The sequence below is a fragment of the Bombyx mori genome, chromosome 1 (assembly GCF_030269925.1).
Source record: "Bombyx mori chromosome 1, ASM3026992v2".
Lineage (NCBI taxonomy): Eukaryota > Metazoa > Arthropoda > Insecta > Lepidoptera > Bombycidae > Bombyx > Bombyx mori.
The window spans coordinates 4,801,487-4,824,720 of record NC_085107.1 but is presented as its reverse complement, the minus strand read 5'-3'; the positions used below and the strand labels follow the sequence as shown (position 1 = coordinate 4,824,720).

Genomic DNA, 23,234 nt, shown 5'->3' with positions numbered 1-23,234 from the left:
CATTATATGTGGATACCTTACACATGCTTGTGGCAGCTGGCACTAGATATTATCGATCTCACATTGCGGCGCCGGCTAACGACCACCGTGTATGTTTGTATAAATTCAATTATATCCAACAGCTATAAACCGGAATACTAAGCAGCTCTCTAGGATGTTAACGAGGAATGGTAACCGTAAAATTATATTTACATTGCCTCATGTTGCTGAAGAATATGTTAGTTGTTGTAGGATTCGGCAGAATGTTTTAGTTGTAACAGCTGGCTTCGAACAAACTATGAGCCCAAATATATTAGCGGAATTAAACAGTGCGGAGCCCAGAAACTGAACACTGCCACTACCTGTCTTGCGACAACAAACGCCGAAGTCTAAATTGTATTGTATAGCGGCTGCAAGAACGCATGACTGCTCCACGGCACAAATAGAGAGACTTTTACTTATTATTTTTTAACATAATAGTTTTATAAATATTTTGAAACGTTTAGGTACTTAATTATGCATCTTAACGGCAAGTGTGTTCAGTATGCAGTACCTGCGTACCCTGAGTCGACACTATTTCTGCCGCGAAGAAGTCAAGGTTTCTGTGTAAAGGATGGAACAGCCTCGACCTTTTATGAAGTCGTCGTGGCCTGAAGGATAAGACGTCCGGTGCATTCGTGTTGAGCGATGCACCGGTGTTCGAATCCCGCAGGCGGGTACCAATTTTTCTAATAAAATACGTACTTAACAAATGTTCACGATTGACTTCCACGGTAAAGGAATAACATCGAGTAATAAAAATCAAACCCGCAAAATTTATAATTTACGTAATTACTGGTGGTTTAGCGACGCGCAGCGCCTCGCGCGCCTTCCTCAAGGCGTAGTCTCCCGGTAGGAATTGGAAGAAGAGGAGGACTTTGGCCTTCCTCTTCTCCCTCTTCTTCCCTGGAGGCGCCGGAGTCCGACATAACCCGGTCTGTTACCTCTCGACCGGGTATCGGTAAATGGATACCCAGCGTTAAAAAAAAAAAAAAGACCGGTTGTGAGTCCGCGCGGGTAGGTAGCACCGGTCTGCCTGTTCCTGCTGTGAAGCAGTAATGCGTTTCGGTTTGAAGGGTAGGGCAGCCGTTGTAACTATACTGAGACTTTAGAACTGATATCTCAAGGTGGGATGCATGGTTCAATAGTTATAACGGAACATCCGTAAAAACCATTGTAGATTTATATATTAGTATAGATATATTACAATTGCACGAATAACTTTGCTGAAAACGAGGGACAGATATTATTCATTTTATTGACACTTCACGCGGAAGGTCGATCGGAAATACAACTGAACACATTTATAAAGGTCGTCTTTCGTTGCTAATAGCGGGTGAAGTGGTCAATGCCAGCATCCGCATTATGAGACCGACTATTATAATTAGCCGTTGAGATGAGCCACATTGTAACGCTTTTATTAAAGTGTGCTTATAACAGTTAACACACTTTTTTATTTTTAAATATAGTTTTACTGTTATGAATCTTGACATTAATTTTAACTTCAACTATTAATATGAAATTCTAAATCGTATAGGTACGTTTATCCTCACAAAACTTAATGAAATACGGGTTTGATTTATGGAACTTCAAATTTATTTAATAATTATAGTTTTAGAACAACTGTCACACTGAATGAAACATTATAGTATTCAATAATGAACTTTGAATCATAATTTTGCAACGAGGTGCTGGCGCGTCAGACGCCTCTTTGAAAATAAATCGCCTTAAATATTGGGACGAATGCCCAACATTTAATGTTTCAAATTTCGTTTCGAATTAACTAAACGTCTAAACTGATGTCCGTTGACGTCGACGAAGCGAATCGGGCAGGGTCGACGGGTGTAGCGAGTGCGGCGCGCGACATGCTCTCGATGGGCCGAGCGTGGTGAGCGGTGGGCGCCCGCGGTGGCGCGCTGGTGTTGGCCAAAAGCCACAGGCACGTGGCGTCGCGCGACGCGCTCTCCGTCGCCTCCACGTAAACATGCCTATTTGCAAGACTGATCTTGGCCAGATCTTGACCCATTAACACCGGTACCGATGTCAGAGCTGTCGCTTGATATATTTTTAGACGGGCGGGCGGGTGAGGGGGCTTTGTTTCGTGTTTACGTCGGCCGTTCCACGGGCAGCATTCGACCGACGCGCGTTACGGGACCATGATCGGGAGAAAATGTCCACGAGAGGGATAAGGCGGAAGAAGTCGTCGTTATCAGAAGTGAAAGTGGCGGTGATCGGTGCGCCCTCAGTCGGCAAAAGCGGTACGTGTAGTTAGTTCCAGTGCTCTCGTTGTGTCTGTGCGATCTTCGGTACTTATCTAGTGAGTGATTACAGATTAGTCTTATCGGAGCTATTTACAATTTTGTACGGTATCAAGAGCGACGTTGACTGTTTGCCTTTTGGAATAGATGTTCCACATCCGCGTGCTACTCAGAAAATTAGTACTTATGCCGTTAATATAAATTACAATCATGATTACAACTTTATTATTTAATTCGGAAAGGGTTAAGTATGCTCTAAATTTCGATCGTGACTCGTGGTGAATCACAGCATGGTGTTTTTAGATAATATAAAAATAATCTCGTATGCATAGTCGGTAAAGCGACAGACATTTCGGATATTAGAATAGCACCTTTATATAAATAAATTCGATGAGGTACAAGTGTTGTCTCAAGGTTTGAATATTTTCAGATCGTGAACGTTTCCCGTCAATAAAACGAACGGATTCGATAAGCAATAAAACGCGGAATTTATTATCAATCATAATAATGTTCGGATCAGAGTTGGCTAAGTTCAGTTGGCCGCGTTGCTCCCGCCAATAATCGCAGTTGATACACAATACTGCGTCGTAAACACGCAAGTAATAAATTAAAAAGCATCTGTTAATGATTAGAGTGAAAATCGAAATTTGGATATTCTATTTACCATTTTCTTATAGGTTATTGAAATGTTTATGTGATGATTTGAATACAGGAACCTTTGGATCGCTAAGGAGAATGCATTATCATTATTACGTACAGAATAAGTTTTAACGTTTTATAATTTTACTGTTTCAGAAAATTTGCTCGTTGCGTTGTGTTGAAATACTAGGAAGCTTTGCGAGCTACGCGATTGAATGCTTTATTTGTATGAAAAATGCATTTGGAATTTTCTTTTGATTGGTATTTCAATATGTATATTTGTGTAGATACACCTTACGCATAATAAAATATAAAAATAATGTATTTACGTTGACTGGCGTAGGATACGGCTTACATTTTTAAATGTAACCCATATTTTTACTAATAGCGAATATAAATATACTCTAAAAGACTTATTAATATGTGTCCTATAAAATGTGAACAGAAAGGAAACGACATTTTCTAAACTAAAATGGTATATTGAAAAGCAAATATTTTTTCAAACAGTTTTGTTTTAAATCAAAGAATTTAAATAACGAACTCTTTGGGCAGAGGTAGCAATAGATTTGTTAATATAAAAAGTTCACGGTTGATTAAATTTCAAAGAAAATAGGCATATTTTAAGGAATACATACGTGTAACGTAAACTCGGAGAAAGTTAAAAAAGGCTTTAAAATAATTAGATGTTCGTAAAACGTATAGAGAAAACTGTTAGGTAGTACCTACTTAAAGAAGAATACGGTTTGGGCCGGGATTAGGCTTTTTCAGAGCCACTGGAAGAGCTGAAATGAAGATGCTCCGGTACAGTTAAATATGAAGTGGAGGAGTATAATAAACAAAGCGGTCCTTACCGCAACGTGGAATAAATTACTAGGAAGAGAGATAAAGAGAGAGAGCCACAAAAATATTACACTATTAGAATCTTATCAGCAGATCAATCACTACATATTTGTTAATATAATGTCTCTTTGGTCATTATAGTTATACAATATCATTGGATCATATAAAGCACCGAATACATCAACAATTGGCACGAACAAGGTCATGAAACAAGTGGCATCCCTTAGATGAAGAACACTTAATGACGTCTAAACGACGTCCCAACGAATTGGTCGAGCACCCATCACAGGCGATAATCTTTTTAATTAAAAAAAAAAGACTGCTATTTGGAACTCAGAAATAGAAGAATGAATAAATTAGAATAAATTAGATGTGATTATAGGCTGATAGTGAAATAGACCGACGACTGGTGTAGGTTTTCTTCGGGTATATAATAACTATTTCGTTATCGTAGCATTGGCCAAATTAATATACTTATATAACTGGCTGCTTATAAAGATACCACAGTCACAAGAATATCCAAATATCCATCGTTCTATCATCGTGAATGGATAAGGTCATGACCCACCTGGTGTTTAATGGTCACTGGATGATGTGGTAGTGGTACCTACACGTGCCGGCTCCGAAAACGCCCTACCACCAGGAATTAATTACAAATACGAATTTTTGCGGGTTGGATTTTTATTACACGATGTTATTCCTTCACCGTGGAAATCGTGGATTCGTGAACATTAGTTAAATATGTATTTCATCAGAAAAATTGGTACCTGTCTGCGAGATTCGAATACTGGCACCGTTGCATCGCTAGATACGAATGCAGCGGGCCTCTTATCGTTGAGACCACGTGACGTTTTCAAAACTTACAGACGAGGACTGTCCGATTACCAACATCTGCACGACAGCCCAATATCAGCCAAGTCCCAACAACCAACGCATGATAATGCGATATACATCAATTACTTATAAAAGGGATCTGTTTTACTCAGCATAACACAAACGTGTTCCTACCTGCTATAACTGCAGGCTATAATATAGTGACAAGTTCATTTCTTCTCGTATTACACCGACTGTGCAGTGAATGCGTTACCTGAATGGTGTCTTATCAGACACACCTTGTTTCAGACAGTTCAGCTCATATTTCCCCGGCATTGACTCATTTACTTAACGAACACCAATCTACTTCGTTCTAGAACATTTAAGAAAATACAACTCTTAATTCAAATTAGCACGTATTAAAAAATCCTTGGAAATGTGTTATTTACATCGGCAATTAGTGCAGAAGAGAATTTACTCAACAAACCGTATAAACAGCCTTACCGTAAATAATTAACTCAAGGGACGGATTTGGAAACGTTATTAGGTATGCAATACGAAAACTAGCTAGAACATATATTTATAGTTATACTCGTACTTATGACAATATTAGACAATAAACTGGTAGATTTTAACTAACGGTTTTTAATATTTGGGTACATGATTCGAATTATTATTTAAATTTACGGATGCTCGGAGGAGTTATTTGAGGTGATCCTAACGTTTATATTTTATACACTAAGCCGCACCAAAACAGAGGAAGCCCTTTTTTTAACGCTGGGGAATCCATTTACGGATACCCAGTCGAGGGGGGTAACGGACCGGGTTACGTCGGACTCCGTCGCCTCCTGACAGGAAGAAGGGGAGAAGAGAAGGGCCGAGGTCCTTCACCTCCCCCAATTTCTCACAGGAGACTACGCCTTGAAAAAGGCGCGCGAAGCACTTGCCCCGCAGAACCGACTATCGACTAAACCCAAACATAGAAGAAGCCCTGGATCTATCTGTAACTACCAGGAACCTTCGCGTTCATACATTGTCCTTTTAATAAATCTCTGCAGGGCTAAAATATTTGCTTTAATCGTGGTTCGAAAAAAGCTCTTCACCATTGATGGCAGGGCTGTGTCCTTGACTTTGGTTCTGACTCAATTGTTTTCAAGATTTTTGTTATAAAACCGACACTATATTTGAACCCTAACAATTAATTTTAATAATGGCAAGTCATCTAGTTTTTTCGTTCCAGGACCATTTCTATTCGGGCATGGTCAACTCTGCCAATGATAGTATAAACACATAAATAAATTGAAGTCAGTTTGTCAACATATCAATTTTCTTTTTACTAGTGGTTCCCCGGTAGTCGAAATTCGACTATAATTAATTGAAATTATAACTTTGTACACTATTATGATTCTATTGTCAAAGACTATTAATATACTTCTATAATCACAGATTTCGCCAAGTCTATATGTACTATAGACAAATATTAATAAAGATAAACGATATTTAATCTATTCTCAATTTGACCATAGACTATAAGCAATAAGAAAAGTTTTACTATGAATAAATTTGCAATATGCAATCGTGTGTGTTTTAAATACATGTTAGTGTGTGTAATGTATTTTTTATTCTTTTAATGTAAAGGGGTACAAAGTTTTTGCTTAACTTATTAATATATATAGATAATTCTTGTTATTAAAATTATATAAGTAGTAGGTACTGTCAAAAATAACAGGGTCGCTGCTTAGCATGCGATTTACAGCCCCCTGCATTGTGACTTGGGTACGCGCCAGTTTAATTTTAAACCCCCATCATTATTTCGGTCTCAATGACGTACACATCGAGAAAAAAATAATTGTATAAACGTATTATGGTCGGTATTTATAATGTGACTGAAATTGCAGGAATTAATCAGTGCATAGCGTTAAAATTATCTGAAAAAATCATCATTATTTATATAGTATATTATTCGGTATTCGCGAATCTTACGAGTCAATAATCGGAAATGTAATAACGTTTAAGTAGTTTTAACTATGTTTTTTTTTTTACAAACTCACTATACGCGTTCATAAAACTATATTACATTTTCCACTCAACGAGGTGAAAATATACTCAAGGTTGATCCCATTTCGTTTGTTTTAAATTCTAACTCACATCTGTATTTAAATAGCCAAAGACAAAACAGCTAAGCGCCCTTATATCCTCCGTTTGTCAGCCGATTTTTTTTTTGTCTAATAGCTACTGAAAGGTTAGGTATCTATTAAAATAATTTTGATGTATGTAGTTTATTTTTTTAATACCAATAACAATGAAGAAAATGTGTCGATAAATGAATTTAAGTATTGAGGTGTCAATAAATATATTAGAATTTCTGCGAATTACGATCGAACATTAAATTTAATAATTGGATGTTGAAAATATGTATGTATCATGCAATTTTGAAATAGCAAATCTGCATACGTATGTAGTATGTACGTCATAATGAGTCAATGACATTTGAATAATACCTAGTTACTTTATTGGTTGAGGATACTTTCTTATTTTGGTTAAGCTTATGAATTCAAGCCTCATTTCCATTTACGTTTATAATTTGTATTAAAATTTATGAAACACGAAACGTATGCAATGTAACATAATGTATTTTTTTATCATGTACTCAAGAGTAGTCTTTTAAACGAGTTTATTGACTTAAATATTTTTGAATTCAGTATAATAATATAATGATAATCATTTTATTATAGGGAATTCCTCAGTTTATAATAAATAACAACCGATTTGCGATTGAAAACAAATCAATATTTCATGATGATTAGTCTGGGAATGAGGTTGAGTTATATTCAAGCCTATTAATAAAACATTACATTACATAGAAACAAGCAATACTAATCGGCTTACGTAAATACATACATATGTTTGGAATATTAAATACAATAAATTGTATACAACACGTAGCTACGTTGTTTATATATATTTACGTACTAAATACGTGGATTGTGGAATTCTTAGCCATTGACCTACATATGTATACGTACCATATGTAGATTGTACGCATCGGTAACATTGTTGACTGAATTATCGGAATTGCGAAAACTGGCTATTTTTGTCCGGAAACATTCGGGGGTACCTCCAAGACTTCGATCGTTTAGTGGAGACGAATTACGAATACAAAGTTGGGTTCGGTTATCCGAAATAATCGTTCACTGTGTAATTACAGTTTTACTATGGAATTTCAGTAACATTGCCTATTATCGTTGTCATGAAGTCAGTTATTACTGGTAGTAGGACCTCTTGTGAGTCCGCACGGGTAGGTACCACCGCCCCGCCTATTTCTGCCGTGAAGCAATAATGCGTTTCGGTTTGAAGGGTGGGGCAGCCGTTGTAACTATACTGAGATCTTAGAACTTATATCTCAAGGTGTGTGGCGCATTTACGCTGTAGATGTCTATGGGCTCCAGTAACCACTTAACACCAGGTGGGCTGTGAGCTCGTCCACACATCTAAGCAATAAAAAAAAATAAAAAAAGTTATAGTAAATCATAGCGTCTCGTTGTATGTTGTATTCGAATACACGGATACTATGTATTATTAACTACATTTTAGTTATTAAATATAATGCATTCATCCACGAAATTAGTTAAAAAATACGAACAATGAAATTCGCCCATTACGATCATCACTGAAATATTCAAAATATTTTCTTGAACGTCCTAATAAAAGCCCACGCTGTTTTACACTTCCGTGTGTAATATAAAAAACATCTAAGACGGATTTTACTAAGCATTACCAGTTAATTAACCTACATAAATAAGTGATGATGTCTTTTTTTTTCTATCTTTTCATCTTCTGAACTATAACTACTATTATGTACCCATCAATTTATTTTCTGTTTATTTCAATATTGAGATATCAGATAGACGCCCAGAATAGATCATTTACAGTTAAATGTTTAATTTTCAACAGATAAATTTATTTACAATTCTTTTCGGTTTCTGAGCTGGGGTACATCAAGACGTTTTGTTTTATCTCGGAAACGTGTTGCGAAAACATACGATATTTAGAAAGAAATAAGCCATCCTTTCGCTGTTTCTAACGAGGTTATTAAGGTGAAACAAACATAAGCCTGGTGCTCTGTCGACTAAGACTGAAAGTGAAATGACAATTTCTTCCTATCATATGTCATCCATGATTATACCGAAGTTTAACTGACAATACTTTTACGCTTGTCGAAAGCGAAAAATAAATAATGTTTTCTTTAATCACGAATATGTACTTTTAGATTTAGTAAATATAAAATTTGTGAACCGGTTATTTAAAGCATAGACAGCAGAAGGATGTCTCTCAAAACCGTAGTTCACACGCGTCAGCCAACTGAAATTATGTATATTACGTGCGACGTAAGAAACCTTAGGTAATTATATTATAAAGTGTGTTTTTTTCCTTGTTATGTCTTATTACATATCGACGCTTGAAAGGCAAACGTGACTAAGCGACAATGCGTGAACTTTACAGTAGACTAATTTAAAGTTGAAATACCTGACAAAAATTCTATTTTAACGAATCTAGCTGTAGGATTGAAATTATTTTAATAGACCTAGAAATTTAATTTTTTTTGAGCATCGAATATGGTTATTGCCTATCATTTATGTATAAAGCAGTTATTGTCGCTTAGTCACGTTTGCCTTTCAAGCGTCGAATTATCATCTTCTTCATTTTCCAGAGCGATCATAAACACCCCTTTATATAAATGTAAGGAAGGCACTTAAAGACGTTAATAAGAACACTTTCAACGACAGTGGGTTTTATTACGATTTTACCTAAGTCAGAGTAATATTTTTTTAGTTGTTAGTTTAGTTTAGCCGTTGAAGTATTAAGCACCGATGTGAAAATGTATAAAACTCCAAAAAGTGCACGTACCTATCAGATATTTTTTTTACTAACTGTTCTTACTAACGACAATACGTTATGTTTTTTTGAGATAATTAAGATAACGACAAGAATTCCTTTTGTACTGTGATCACGGACCCTCCATCGCCCTCTTGCTTGGCGGCCTGAATTGCCACATCAGATTGACTCGTAGGTGTCCACAATTTCTGAATAATATGTATTAGGTATGCCAAACGCTACTTTCAAGTAATTGTTTTTTTTGTGCTATGTATATTTTAGTCATATAGTACGTATATTCCCATTCTCCCATTCTCCCATTCTCATGGATTGTTTGGAGCCTCTGGGTCTGCGGAGGGACTTCGGTTCCCTCTGTATTTTGTACCGCATGTTCCATGGGGAGTGCTCTGAGGAATTGTTCGAGATGATACCAACGTCTCGTTTTTACTATCGCACCGCCCGCCACCGGAGTAGAGTTCATCCATACTACCTGGAGCCACTGCGGTCATCCACAGTGCGTTTCCAGAGATCTTTTTTGCCACGTACCATCCGGCTATGGAATGAGCTCCCCTCCACGGTGTTTCCCGAGCGCTATGACATGTCCTTCTTCAAACGAGGCTTGTGAAGAGTATTAAGCGGTAGGCAGCGGCTTGGCTCTGCCCTTGGCATTGCTGAAGTCCATGTGCGACGGTAACCACTCACCATCAGGTGGGCCGTATGCTCGTCTGCCTACAAAGGCAATAAAAAAAATATTCAAATAAATGATTTCTCATGACTATTTCATTTCGGAATACGGTTGACTAAACTATTGTACATATACGAGTATAAGTGGACTAAAATAAAACATTTCAATACTTTTTTCTCTCTCGTGCTTGTCAATCGATTTTCTTGCTTACAATTTTAATTGTATAGATTTTACTGAAGAATCTCAGTCATAATCTTTTTTTATAAGAATAATTTTAAAAAAAATACTATATATAAATACGTATCTATATATTAATACGTGAAGCAAAAACTTTGTATCCCTTTTTACAAAAATTGCGCAGACGGAGGAGTATGAAATTTTCCACACTTACAGAGAATATAGAAAAGAAGTGCACAATGCTAATATTTTTATTAAATAATGCATAAAAGATATATGAAATCAATAAAGAAAACATTACACACACTACATACCATGTTTTGACGCATACACCCATGCATACTATTTATTGTCAAACTTTTGTTCTTGACGTCTGTTGTCAAATTGAGAATAAATTAAATATTGTTTGCCTTTGTTAATATTTTATAAAGTGTAAGTCTTGGCGAAATTTGTGATAATAGAAGTATAAAATACAATCATAATAGTGTACAAACTTACAATTCCAATTAATTATAGTCGAATTTCGACTACTGCGGGACCACTAGTTTACTATAAATATGTTTCAATCGTAGAATCGTAATTCGGCATTCGGTGAGCAATTAGGTATTTTACTCTCACTCCAAATAATTACACGTGCAAGATTAAATATAAATTTTCAATTTCTTGGCACTTGATTCGAAATATAAATACCCCACAAAATAAAACATAAATAGAAAGCCGTTAATAGGATGATCAATGAAATTTATGTCACTGACCATCGTGTTTATGTGGTGGTTTTCATACAAACTATTTCTATTCGAGACAAATTGAATAATGAACATTAATTTCGTAATTAAAGTATCTTAATATTACTAACGAAGGAAATTTAAGCTGTCCGAGTTTTTGAATGCATTCGAAGGAGTATGTAGGTAAATTGATATTGTTAAGCAAGTAAATTTTAAATTAAATAGAACATAATCCATTTGCACTAGAAAAATCAATGCGCATTTGATATCAAGTAGGTATAGTCGTTTACCGAGCAACGAAGTATTTCTCAGGAAATTCGCGATAAACAAGAAAACTTTTCGAATTGTAAAATTGTTATTTCAGTTAGCTTATTATTAATTAAGACTTGTCAATTAAACAAGCACCATATCCTGATCAAGTAGATCTAAAATTACGAAACACCTATGACTAACCCAAAAGTTAAACCTTGACTCTATATTAACTATATCCATCATTCGTTTTGTTGCGTTGGCGCCAACAACATTTAATTTAACATATTTTGAATGAATGCGTACATATTTTGTAAATTATTGTTATTTTATTCATTGCAAACGTGTTTAACTCTTGCATATTACAAATTCGCTTCGAGTAAGATGTTTGCTTATATTTCCCGTGCAATTATTAATCTCAATACGAATTTGAACTCCACTTCTGACTTCCGTTTCATTATTCCAAATTTTAATTTAAAATTAGTCACTGAGGTTTGGTTTGAAATTTAAATTTTATTTTATTTTAACATTGGTTTTTATCACGACGGAAACTAGACAAAAATTTAAAGATGGAATCTTGAATGAGTTCCGCAGTGTCACCAGCGCTGCGGCTGCAATTCAAATAATCAAAGACACGGTGCGGTCATCCCCCGATAATGATCGGACGGTATTTTTTCCAACATCAAGATTTGGGAAATTTTGAATAAAGGTCCATCGGTCTGATACGCAAATATGTAGAAATGACGAACATATTGGACGGAGATTAATTTGAACTGGCGTCAGAGTAAGAAGATATTCGTGAAGTGACATAATAATAAAAAATCTTATGTCAGACAGTGAAAAAAGAAATTCAAAAACGTGTAGTTACTGTATGATTCGGTGAATCTAATTAAGGAAAACATGTACATAAATGATGCGTGGTTACTTAACCGACACAGTACCTACTCAGCGGAAATCGAGTCACATCGTCATTTGTGATTAAAATTTTATTCCTAGGATAATCTGAAACACTCAACATGACGATTAATCATTTTAACTTATTTCTGAAATTAGATAATTTTTTGTCAGAAATAAAATACCTTTTGGCTTACAATAAAGCAACAAATAAACGAGATTATCGAAAATATAATTTAAAAGTGGACATTTGACCATCTTAAATTAATATTAGAACAAGAGCGCAAACTTTTGTACACTGACGTCATCATTTACAATTTTAATTCTGTATTAACCAATACGTTGCGGAAAAGGGATAGAGCGTCTCTTAATCCGAACCATTTCAAAGTTGTCACTTCTCAGAACTAAACAATCCGATTTCAGCCCGTTTTTGAAAGCACGTACGATATATTTTATATTCCTTACTAAGCTTTAGAGTTTAATAAACAGTACAATAATACAATAGAGTTATTATACTAACAATACAATTATTAAACAAGTTAGTAATTATTAGTATAAACATTCTATATCAATTGTAAATTTTCAATGTTTAAATTTTTTGGATACGAAATAAATGAAAATTGTTGAATCTATCATAGGTGCGTTGTTATATGTGAAGAGCTAAAATAAGTTGATAAATTTCAATATCACAGTTAATAATTTAACGGTCATAGCGGTGTTGAAACATTAATACAGAAAACGAATTGAAATGATTTATTTTAAGATATCCAGTACCCGAGTTACGCATCAGCCTTGATGAAATCTGTCATTACGGTTTTTACAATATATCACGGCCAGTAGAGTACGCTATAAATTACGCCGCAACTATTAATCTTTTACGAGATTTTACATGTTCCGTGGAAACAAAGTTTAGGGTTGACGCACAGGATTTTATTTCGAAAATATTAATTAAGCATCGAAGTGTGTCTTATACACTTTTGTTGTGCGCAATGAAGTGTAAATGAAGTAAAATTACACAGTTAGCATATTGATTTAATGATAATATGAAACAGATTGTTGGAGCTTGCGAGAAAAGTTACCAGGGCTGACCATAAGGAAGATGGGATGAAAGTGGGTAAATGGATTAATTGATAAAAATACAAACTGTCTCGATAGTATTGTTTAAAGGCGCGAACGCACTTTTGTATTTCCTTTGAAAAATTATACCTGCCTGCGGTATGAACATAAGCAAAGTTGCATTGCTTGATATGAGTATAGTGGGTAATACAGTAATGTCAACCACTTATAAACATAAACATTGTAATTCACCAAAAGTATTCATTCGTAAGTAACTACATACCTATTTATTGTCATTACACATCTCTCACTCTATCATCTCAGATGACACAAGTAACTAATCTTATACACGAAGCTACTAATGTAATAGTTGTAAATGCTCGTAAACGACACGATGTAAATAATTCATTTTATAATGTCCGTTTCATTTTATCATGGTATAGCAAAAATGAGCCGGCCTATGATTGACGATATAACAAAAATAAAAATGTGCAGAATTACGACTTCACTAAAATAATACATTTTTATTGGCATAGTGGCGATAGTGGGATAGTTATACGGCTGCGTCGGAAAGGAGGATCGAAGTGTGACGTCATAGATCGGCAGCCCCGAAGTCAATGTCAAACTTGTAACTGGCATTTGAATAATGGCTTGCCTTTACAAACGTCGTGACTTGTAAACTTCGATAGGTACATGGTGATGTAATTTCTATACTTCTATACTAATATTATAAAGAGGAAAGATTTGTTTGTTTGTTTGTTTCGAATAGGCTCCGAAACTACTGGACCGATTTGAAAAATTCTTTTTCCATTAGAAGCCGACATTGTCCCTGATGAACATAGGCTACTTTTTTAAAAAAAAATTTTTTGTTTTTTTTGGTTTCATGTGTGTTTTAATGTTTCCGAAGCGAAGCGAGGGCGGGTCGCTAGTATTTCATAAACAAACGTACTTACTGTCGAAACTTAATATAAGAGAAGCGTTCGTTTTGTATATTTAATTAATACATCTATACTCTCATATGTGATTATTTGCTCGAAGGTCGACCCACGTGAGCGCCGGTCTACCAGCTCAGAGAACTTGGAAAAGCACCTGAAGGCTACCAGTGATTAGGTAGAAAAGAAAAACGATTATTCCGTAGATCGATCGACGGTGACCCGGCTACCATATGTTTCAATGAATGCATACCCATTAACGATTTTCGTAATGAACTAATGAAAGGAAATACGATAAGCTTATATTCTTGCGTAGTGGGACACGTTATGTCTGTGTATTCTTTTAGTATAACAATAAGTTCATTACGTCAGTCGTTTTAGGTGAAAATTGAGCAACATGGGCTTATCTAGTCTTATATAATTACCGTAGTCCATAGGTATAGTATACAATACCATAGACGCGGAAAAAACAATACTGAATTTCGAAATCGTTGTTCGTACGTTTGTTTGTTCGTATTTGTATAATAAGTACAGTAAAAGCTCCTTATTCACTCTTCCTTCAGCCGCATTTTTACTATTCGCGGGTTAACAAAATGTCCATATTATATTCGCACCTAAAGATTTCTTTATTCGCGAATCTAATCGGTATATACACATTGATAAGAAGGGTTCTAATATGTAGGTACCTATCCAACCGAATAACCTTTGTAAACGTGTCGTCCTTAATCATTATGGTCAAAAACTGCAATTAAATTAATTTTCTTATACTTATTACTTATTATTATTATACTTATATATGTACTTGTATTTTATTTTGTTATCTAGGAACGTATCCTCTATTTTAGCCCATATATTATGTAAATTAACATTGCATATTTACGGTTTCTGTATTCGCGGCATATTTACAAAACATAAAATATACCCGGACATATACGGAGCATATAAAAGCTCTATAATCGCGATCTTTTGCTGTAGTCATATACACGCCTGCCGCAAAATTTATAAAATAGTGTTTAACTAGTCAATTTGAATATTTCTTTTTATTTTGTTAGAAATGACTATTTTTGTTTTATATGAATACTCATAGTAGAAGTACTTCGTATTCGATGCGCAAGGACTTTACAAGTACATATTAGTTACTAGTACCTTTGTACTTGGGTACAGACATATCAATCGATTTGAATATAGCGATCATTTTACCAATCAATCCTCAGATTTTTCGTGTAATAAATTCACGCAATAAGTTAAGATAATAATCCTTTTAAAAACAAATATAATTACACATACTAGCAATTACAAAGTTTTAACATGAACTCATACGCATAGCGGTTTCTGTAAATTTTGTACAAAATAAAACACAAGCTACTCATATTCCTAAACTTCCGGGCAAGTACTTCCTCTCCCAAGCGCAGTATAATCGGAAACAGTGCATTAGTAACTTTATATGCAAAACAAACGTGACTTACGAAGCGTCAGAGTTCGATTACTTTCAATAAATCATATGACTGAGTAGGATGTTTACGTTATTCGCATTCTCTACGATCGAATAGGTAATCTTAGTAGCTTTCGTTTCGTGATCCGTAAATAGTATTACTTCAAATGCTGAATGTGAGAGTTAGCGTTTACAGTTTTGGGAAATGAGTAAAATGTGATCTTGCGTCATCAGGATCAATTAAAACGATATTGTGGTTTTCAAACACATATGTAACTTTAAGAAGTGCATATTTCAAACTATTATCGAACAATTGTAGTAGTAGTAGCAGAGACCGACATTCGCCTACACGTATCCAAATTCAAATCGTTGATTCAATTTTCGACTTCATACGTTAAACTTCTGGAAATTTCAAAATAAACTTAACCATCGGTGTCAAATATATCAATAATCTCTACTCCTGAGAAGACCCGAAGGGGGATTCATATTCTGACAGATCTGGGTCAAGGGATCGTATACCTACCGCCCCCGCCTGATGCATCAGCTCGCTGAGTTTCTCGCCGGATCTTCTCAGCGGGTCGCGATTCCGATCCGGTAGGAGATTCATTCGCGAATCAATTGCTCTTGAGTTGTTAGGTTTCCTTCGGAAGCGCTCGGGTTGCTGTTAGCAAATCCCACCCCTCCTGGTTAAACTGGAAAGGTCAGGCCTCTGGGCCACCAGTAATCCTTCAATCACAAAAAAAAGGAAAGTGTTATAGGGTCCCTTTTGCATTGGAATAACGGCTACCTTACTATTTATATTCATGCGTTCCGATATGAATGGGAAAGAAATCTTTACTATAATACAAAGAGCAATTGATATTGACACATATCATTTTCTCATCATCATCATCATCATCGTCTCGAGAGTCATTTTATTATCTGTGGCGGCATTTTATTAAGAGATATATGTTAGCATGGATAACAATACAGTTTGGTGAATTGTTTTATATTATTAATTTTATGTCTCATCAGGTTTAAGTATATAATAATGGTGGGTTTTTATTATATGTTTGGTATCTGTGAAACTGCACAAATGTAGAAAAATGAAACAAAGCCGCTGGACACAGCGTCTTGGGTTCTCCAAAATGTGGATTGAAAAAGCTTTAGTAAATAACTATCATTTTGCTGAGACCTTATTTCATCCTATATTATTTTATTTCTTTTAATTCCATCAGAATTAATTACAATATTAAATTAATCAACTTTATCTCATTTCGCTTTGTATCATTTTTCATATTATAACAGAATTTAAGAAAATAATGTAATAAAAATATGTAACTTGGCTTAAAAGTCTCGTGCCCAGTGTGATCTTAAAAAAATACATGGCATACTAGGTGGACCATGAGCCTGTTCAGTTACCTAATAGAGGCTAGAGCGTTGAAATGATGAATGTTGAAATAATAAATTAGTATTTATTTTTTAATTTAAGCTATGTTTTGTTATAAGATACAAAATATATTCGCCAAACGTACCGATCTTGTTGTTTATTAGCAGGAAATTCAAATATCCTAAAATATTACACATACGTCTATCGATCGTAAAAATAAAATTATTCCAAGACCATACATTTCAAACTATTCATCGACTCGGACAGTTCATAAGTAAACATTAAATGTTACAGTTATATAACACATTTGTTCACTGTTTGTTAATTGATTTATTACTAACAAACATTATTATTAGAAAAATGACGTGGGAACAGCTAATGACATGATTTCAAAGTAAAGTTTACCCGGTTACCTTTTTCGGGTTTTCCGAACATTCCATCACTGTTTTAGTCTTGTTCGGAATTTTGAAAATTATATAATTTTTCATGAAGCTTTTTATTAGCTTTGAAAAGAGCGTATTATGCACTTGATCGTGAGTGGACATATACAATGTCAGGGGCACAATTAAGCCGCTACGGGTTGATACCGTAACCTGTTTTTCATACATATTCTCTCTGTAGGCTTATTATCCTATTCTTTCGCCCCGTTTTGGTCATTTCTCCTACGCAGCGGTGGGCCACGGGACTCAAGTGGGAAGACCGTAAAAATTGTTTTTCGAACCGATTTAGCTTACTGGTCGGCTGTATTTGCGTCATAACGTGTTGGTATAGGATACATTCGGAATGATTTCATTAAATTATATGAGAATTTTAATAAGAGGAAGTGTGAAAGTAGACCCAGTAATCAACAAATTAAAGAGCGAACGGTTAGCGTGATATGGACATGTGATACGTAGGGAGAGGATGCATGTGACTAGGAGATGTATGGAAATGGTAGGGCAAGGTAGAGGGGGAAGAGGTTGACCGAAGAAGACATGGATAGAGTTTTTTTCCCTACCTATGCTGATAGCCTTGAGAGGCTATTTCAGCTTCTCCTTGACGTGTAGGTGACCTCATGGGGCTCAAGCCGGGAGTGTTGCTAATACTGGGCCTAACAAGAACAATGCTTCACAGAATCTACCACCAGATCGAAAACGCGACCCACTGAGAAGATCCAGCGAGAAACGCACCCACTGAGAAGATCCAGCGAGAAACTCAGTGAGCTGTGTCGATGGGTTAATTTACTCATCGAGCCCTTCGTCGCAAGCGACGGGTTCGGCGAGGACGGTGACCGGTGAATGGAGTGTGTGAATGACGATACGAGAGAAAGAGGAGTGAGTGTTGAGATGACGGCTGATAGAAGAGAATGGAAGAGATATTAGCTGTGCCGACCCCACCTAGTGGGACAAGGTGGAGAAAAAGAAGAAGACATGGGGATTTTAATGAATAACAAAACTAAATAGTTATTTGTACTTTTTTTATAGCGCTCACGGTTCGCTTCCTCACGAAGCGGTACATCGGGGAATACGACCATCAACAAGGTATTATGTGATTTAACCTCAATTATACGACATGCTGGCGACAATAATACTGTAATATGAATACATGATTTCGCAATGTATTAAACTTACCTGTTGTTATTTTTAGACAGCAAATACAAACACGAGGCGTTGCTAGACGGAGAACCCATACTTTTCGAAATATTAGACACATGTCCAAAGGTAAGGAAATTTAAGTAATCGAGCTAATAATTTGCAGTCAATAATAATCGGTTTTAGGATAGGAGAAAAATTTAAGTAGGTGAATTTAATAAATTCGCCTTGTAGAATACATTTACTTAATTACTGTGACGACTCAGCTACCTGAAAATCTTTTTTTTATCCTACCTATGCCGGTAGCCTTATAGGGCTAAGTCAGCGTTACCGAACGAATAGGTGAGCTCACGGAGCTCTAACCTGGTGACGTTGCTAACACTAGCTCTAGCAAGAGCAGAGTAAGTATTTCGCAGAATCTACCACCGGATCGGAAACGCGACCCACTGAGAAGATCCGGAGAGAAACTCAGTGGGCTGTGTCTGTGGGTTAATTTACCGTTGCCGGACCCTTTGTCGCAAGCCGCCAAAAATAGTAACCGGTGCTTGAGGCAACTAAAAGCACCAATGGTAGATCTGGAAGATCCGAAATGACGTGTTTAGGGAGACGTGTGTTTACCATTACGAGTATAAACAATCTTGTCCATCGGTAGGAAAGTTGCTACCGTATTTCGCTTTAGTATATGCAACTTATGGGTTTACAGAGGACGATTGATTTTTCCACCTTACTGAGCCACCGACAAGGGGATTAGGATTGGCAAGGGATTTTTTTTATAAATTAATGCAGTAGCATGCTTCTCAGTATATGAATAAAGAAAACTAAATTACCTAATGTCCTATTTTCCTATTTAATTTGATGTCTTAAATTTTCACTGTATTCATTTGAACACATCATATTTCTGTATGTGTACCTAAATGAAGTTTTCTCTTTCTTAAATTTCAGAGTCTAAATGAAATACCTGGGAACGAGATAGCACAATGGGCGGACGGTCTATTCTTGGTGTATTCAATCACGGACCGGGAGTCCTTTAACTACGTCCGGAGAGCCAAACAGAGCCTTCAACCGGAGATACCTCTGACCTTGGTCGGAAATAAAGCCGATATGGTACATCTGAGGCAGGTGTGTAGTTCAATTTCCTTTCTAACGAAGAATTAACGATACAGATCGCGGTCTGTGGTGACGTATTCACGGATTGATCTGTCTCTCTCTTATGTATACTAATATATAAATCTACAGTGGTTTTTACGGATGTTCCGTTATAACTTCTGAACCATGCATCCGATTGATTTAAAATACATGTACTTAATGGATAGGCTAATATTTATATGACTGTTGGACTCCTTAATAATAATGACAATAAATAATAATGTTAATTTTAAACGCCCAGCGAAGAGGGCGAGTACGGCTAATAATTTATAATTTCAGGAACTTAAAATAAGTTCTTTTTTTTACTTGGTCAGTACGTTTTAGCATCGTTTATCCGAATTAAGCTTTGTATTGCTGTCTTTGTTATTCCGTTTAAGTAACTAACATTAATGGAATCTGAGGGTATTTTAAAAATTATAGTCTAGCGAAAACCACAGCAACCCTACAGTTTATTTACCCAGTATTAACAAATGTGAAAATTTGGAATGAACTCCCCTCCACGGTGTTTTCCGAGCGCTGTGACATGTCCTTCTTCAAACGAGGCTTGCGGAGAGTACTTAATGATAGGCAGCGGCTTGGCTCTGCTCCTGGCATTGCTGACGTCAATGAACGACGGTGACCACTTACCACCAGGCGGGCCGTATGCTCGTCTGCCTACAAAGGCAATAAAAAAATATGTGTTTTTAGGTGAGTCCAGAAGAAGGGGAGATCCTAGCTAAAGATTTCGAGTGTAGCTTCGCAGAGGTGGCTGCTGCTGAGCAAGTCAATCAAGTTGGTGAAGTGTTCCACGAGCTTTGCCGTGAAGTCCTCACGCTCCGGCGAAGGGCCAAGCACAGTTTATTGGACAGAATGCTGGGTTCAAAGTCAGCGTGCAGAGTCTATTGTAGAGGCAAAAGCGACAGCGCTTTACCCAAAGACTAGTACCGCATTTAGTTCTAGAAGGTTCTTACAGGAATGATGCTGGATAAGAGAGTTTAATGATCGTTTGATGGTTTTGTGTTTTGTTTGTTATGGCCATAAATGTGATAGTAAATGAATAATTGTGTTCACTTACGTCAAAATGTATTCGGATAACAAGTTCACGAGCGATCACACAATATGGTATAGTAATATATTGTGTGATCGCGTGAAAATCTTTAAAATTCAAAATTAATCGGTTTTTGCATTAATTTTCGCATTATTACAGAATATTTTTATCAAATACTTCAGAAAAGCACGTAATTTTATAAGTAACTGTTTTAAATTTAGATAAATAAATTGTAGATTTACAATAAATTAAACATTATTATTTAGAAAGTGTTTCTGTTGCGTTGATAATAGTACAATTTGCAGTGTGAGTATCTACGCTATTGAATTGAACTTGCGCACATGCTCTTGCACTGTGATCCCAGTGATCAAAAAATGAAAATCAAACATTACAAAATTGATAGTTCTGTATTACCTGTGATTTATCTTAAATTTTAAAAACTATTTTTTCATTTTCTTTGACAAAATTGCAAATTGTTTTTTTTAAAACTCTGGATATAGTATATAGCGGGCTTAATAGCTGGCATCAATATGATAAATAAAATATTAGGTAACGACTTCAGATGTCTTCCACCTTTTTTTGCAAGTAGCACATAATTGAGTAGTCAGATATTAAACCAGACGTAAGTTCGTAATTATCTAAATTATATAGCACTACCTGGTTTTATTAAGTTATTATAAGTGAACGCGCAATCTCATTCAAAGCGAAACAGTTTTGCGTCTCAGGATACACTTGACCTTGCGCGTATTTGTTAGTTTCTATTTGCACACAGATACAGTTACAGTTACAGACGAAAACACATTAGCAAATTGTATTTATTTTCATTTCACCGGCCATACTTGTATTCGTGGTTTTAATGTTATTTTTTTCTATCACTGGTATTTTTAGATAAGTTACTGTGAAGACAAAACGTTATTTGCAAAAACAACCGTACCTTTCGAAATTTGGGACATTGTCGTGTAAGGAGAATAAATTAGCATAATGCAATTAACGAAGACGAACCACTAATACTACTATATGTTTTTTTCTTTTTTCTGGAATGTTGGCCTTGCACCAGACAAACCACATGGTATCTATAAATTATAATGTTGCTTTTTACATTTGATAATATTATTTATTATAACATAGTTTTTTTCTTAATGCAAACAATAAAAATATTTTCCTCAAACATTCACTGACATTACAATTGGTATAAACCCCTACCCTTCTTATTCTGGCTGTACCCATGGCTCTGACTTGACATGAAGAATTTATTTCGATTTAATATGAATTACCGGTAGAAGTTAATATAGTGGTGACACAGTTTTGGTATGTATGATCGTTTCCTCTTCTTTATTTATAGTGTATTTTCAATTTATATTTCGACCAATCACTTTCTTTAATGAATTATGGACAAATTGAAATATAAAACTTTTTAATTCCACGGCATTTAAAATTAGATAATCTTTGTCAGACAGTTCGAACACAGTAATAATGCTAACCAATCATTGTTCTGTTATATTAATTTCATTTAATAAAATCATTTTTGTCTAATAAAACCGTACTGACACAGATACGTAGTAGTCAGGCCGATCCCAAATAAATTGCGATTATAGCAGGGAGAAACAAGATTATTGTGTGTTGAATTCCTATTCAAGATATATATATACATATATAGATATATAAATAACAGTTTTTAATTGTTCTAGATAGTTAAAGATTAAAATTTATTACATAAGTAACTTCTATTTTATTTTTTTAAATCTTTTTGAGTGTTTTTGGAATTAAGTACCCTCGATTTTAATTATTGAAGTTTACATCTTTACAATTCGTCACTGTGCTTGTATTTTTAAAAGTATCAATATTCAAGTAAGATCTCTAATTCGGAAGCCTTCGCTCCGTACATTGTGGTCGGATGAGTATATGTACGGAGTGTTTTTTGTACTTAATAATAAACTGTTTTAAAAGTGGAATTGGTTGTTTTATTTTTATCTTTGTCGCCTTTGTGCGCATAGGTACGAGCATATAGATCATTAGATGGTGTGTGGTTACCGTCGCTTATGGACTTCGACAATGACAGGGGCACAGCGAAAACGCTGCCCACAGTAAAATTTGTTTTCCGTTATACTTACCCGTGTTTGTTTGTTGTTTAGTAAACGGGGAGACCGACTGCGACAAAGCTTGGAGTATTACAAAATGGATAGTTTTTAAGTACGGTGTGCAGGGCCGGATTTAAACTTAATGCTGCTTCTGGGCAACGGAAAAAAGTCCCCCCAATACTGAAATTTTACTTATAGTTTATATATTTTCTTCTTCAATTTTACTAGAAACTTTATTATAATATGTTAGGTATTCCAAAAACATAAATAAATATATGTGTTTTTTTAACAATTATAAATTTGGCACTAAGGTTGACTCATAATTATACATGAAAAAAAATTTAATTTCTTTAATTCTGGTAAATAAAAATATCGATTATTATTTTAAATCTCCAAGGAAATAAATTAATTAAATCGTTTTGATTATTAATTTTACCAAAAGCGCCAAAA

At 35.3% G+C, this 23,234-nt stretch overlaps 1 protein-coding gene across 2 annotated transcripts; it reads left to right on the top strand.

Annotated features, from left to right (window-relative positions):
• The first annotated feature begins 1,594 nt into the window (after positions 1 to 1,594).
• Positions 1,595 to 22,658, top strand: LOC101739198 (ras-related and estrogen-regulated growth inhibitor). Of its 2 annotated transcripts, none has more exons than XM_004932790.5 (5): positions 1,595 to 2,276; positions 18,426 to 18,482; positions 18,589 to 18,662; positions 19,476 to 19,652; positions 20,367 to 22,658. In XM_004932790.5, exons 1-5 carry the CDS (start codon positions 2,189 to 2,191, stop codon positions 20,598 to 20,600), a joined length of 630 nt encoding a protein of 209 aa, XP_004932847.1. In that variant the 5' UTR covers positions 1,595 to 2,188; the 3' UTR covers positions 20,601 to 22,658. The 2 variants fall into 2 exon arrangements, with proteins under 2 accessions (XP_004932847.1, XP_062524242.1); XM_062668258.1 differs by lacking the exon at positions 1,595 to 2,276 and adding an exon at positions 6,825 to 6,983.
• The last annotated feature ends 576 nt before the right edge of the window (positions 22,659 to 23,234 follow it).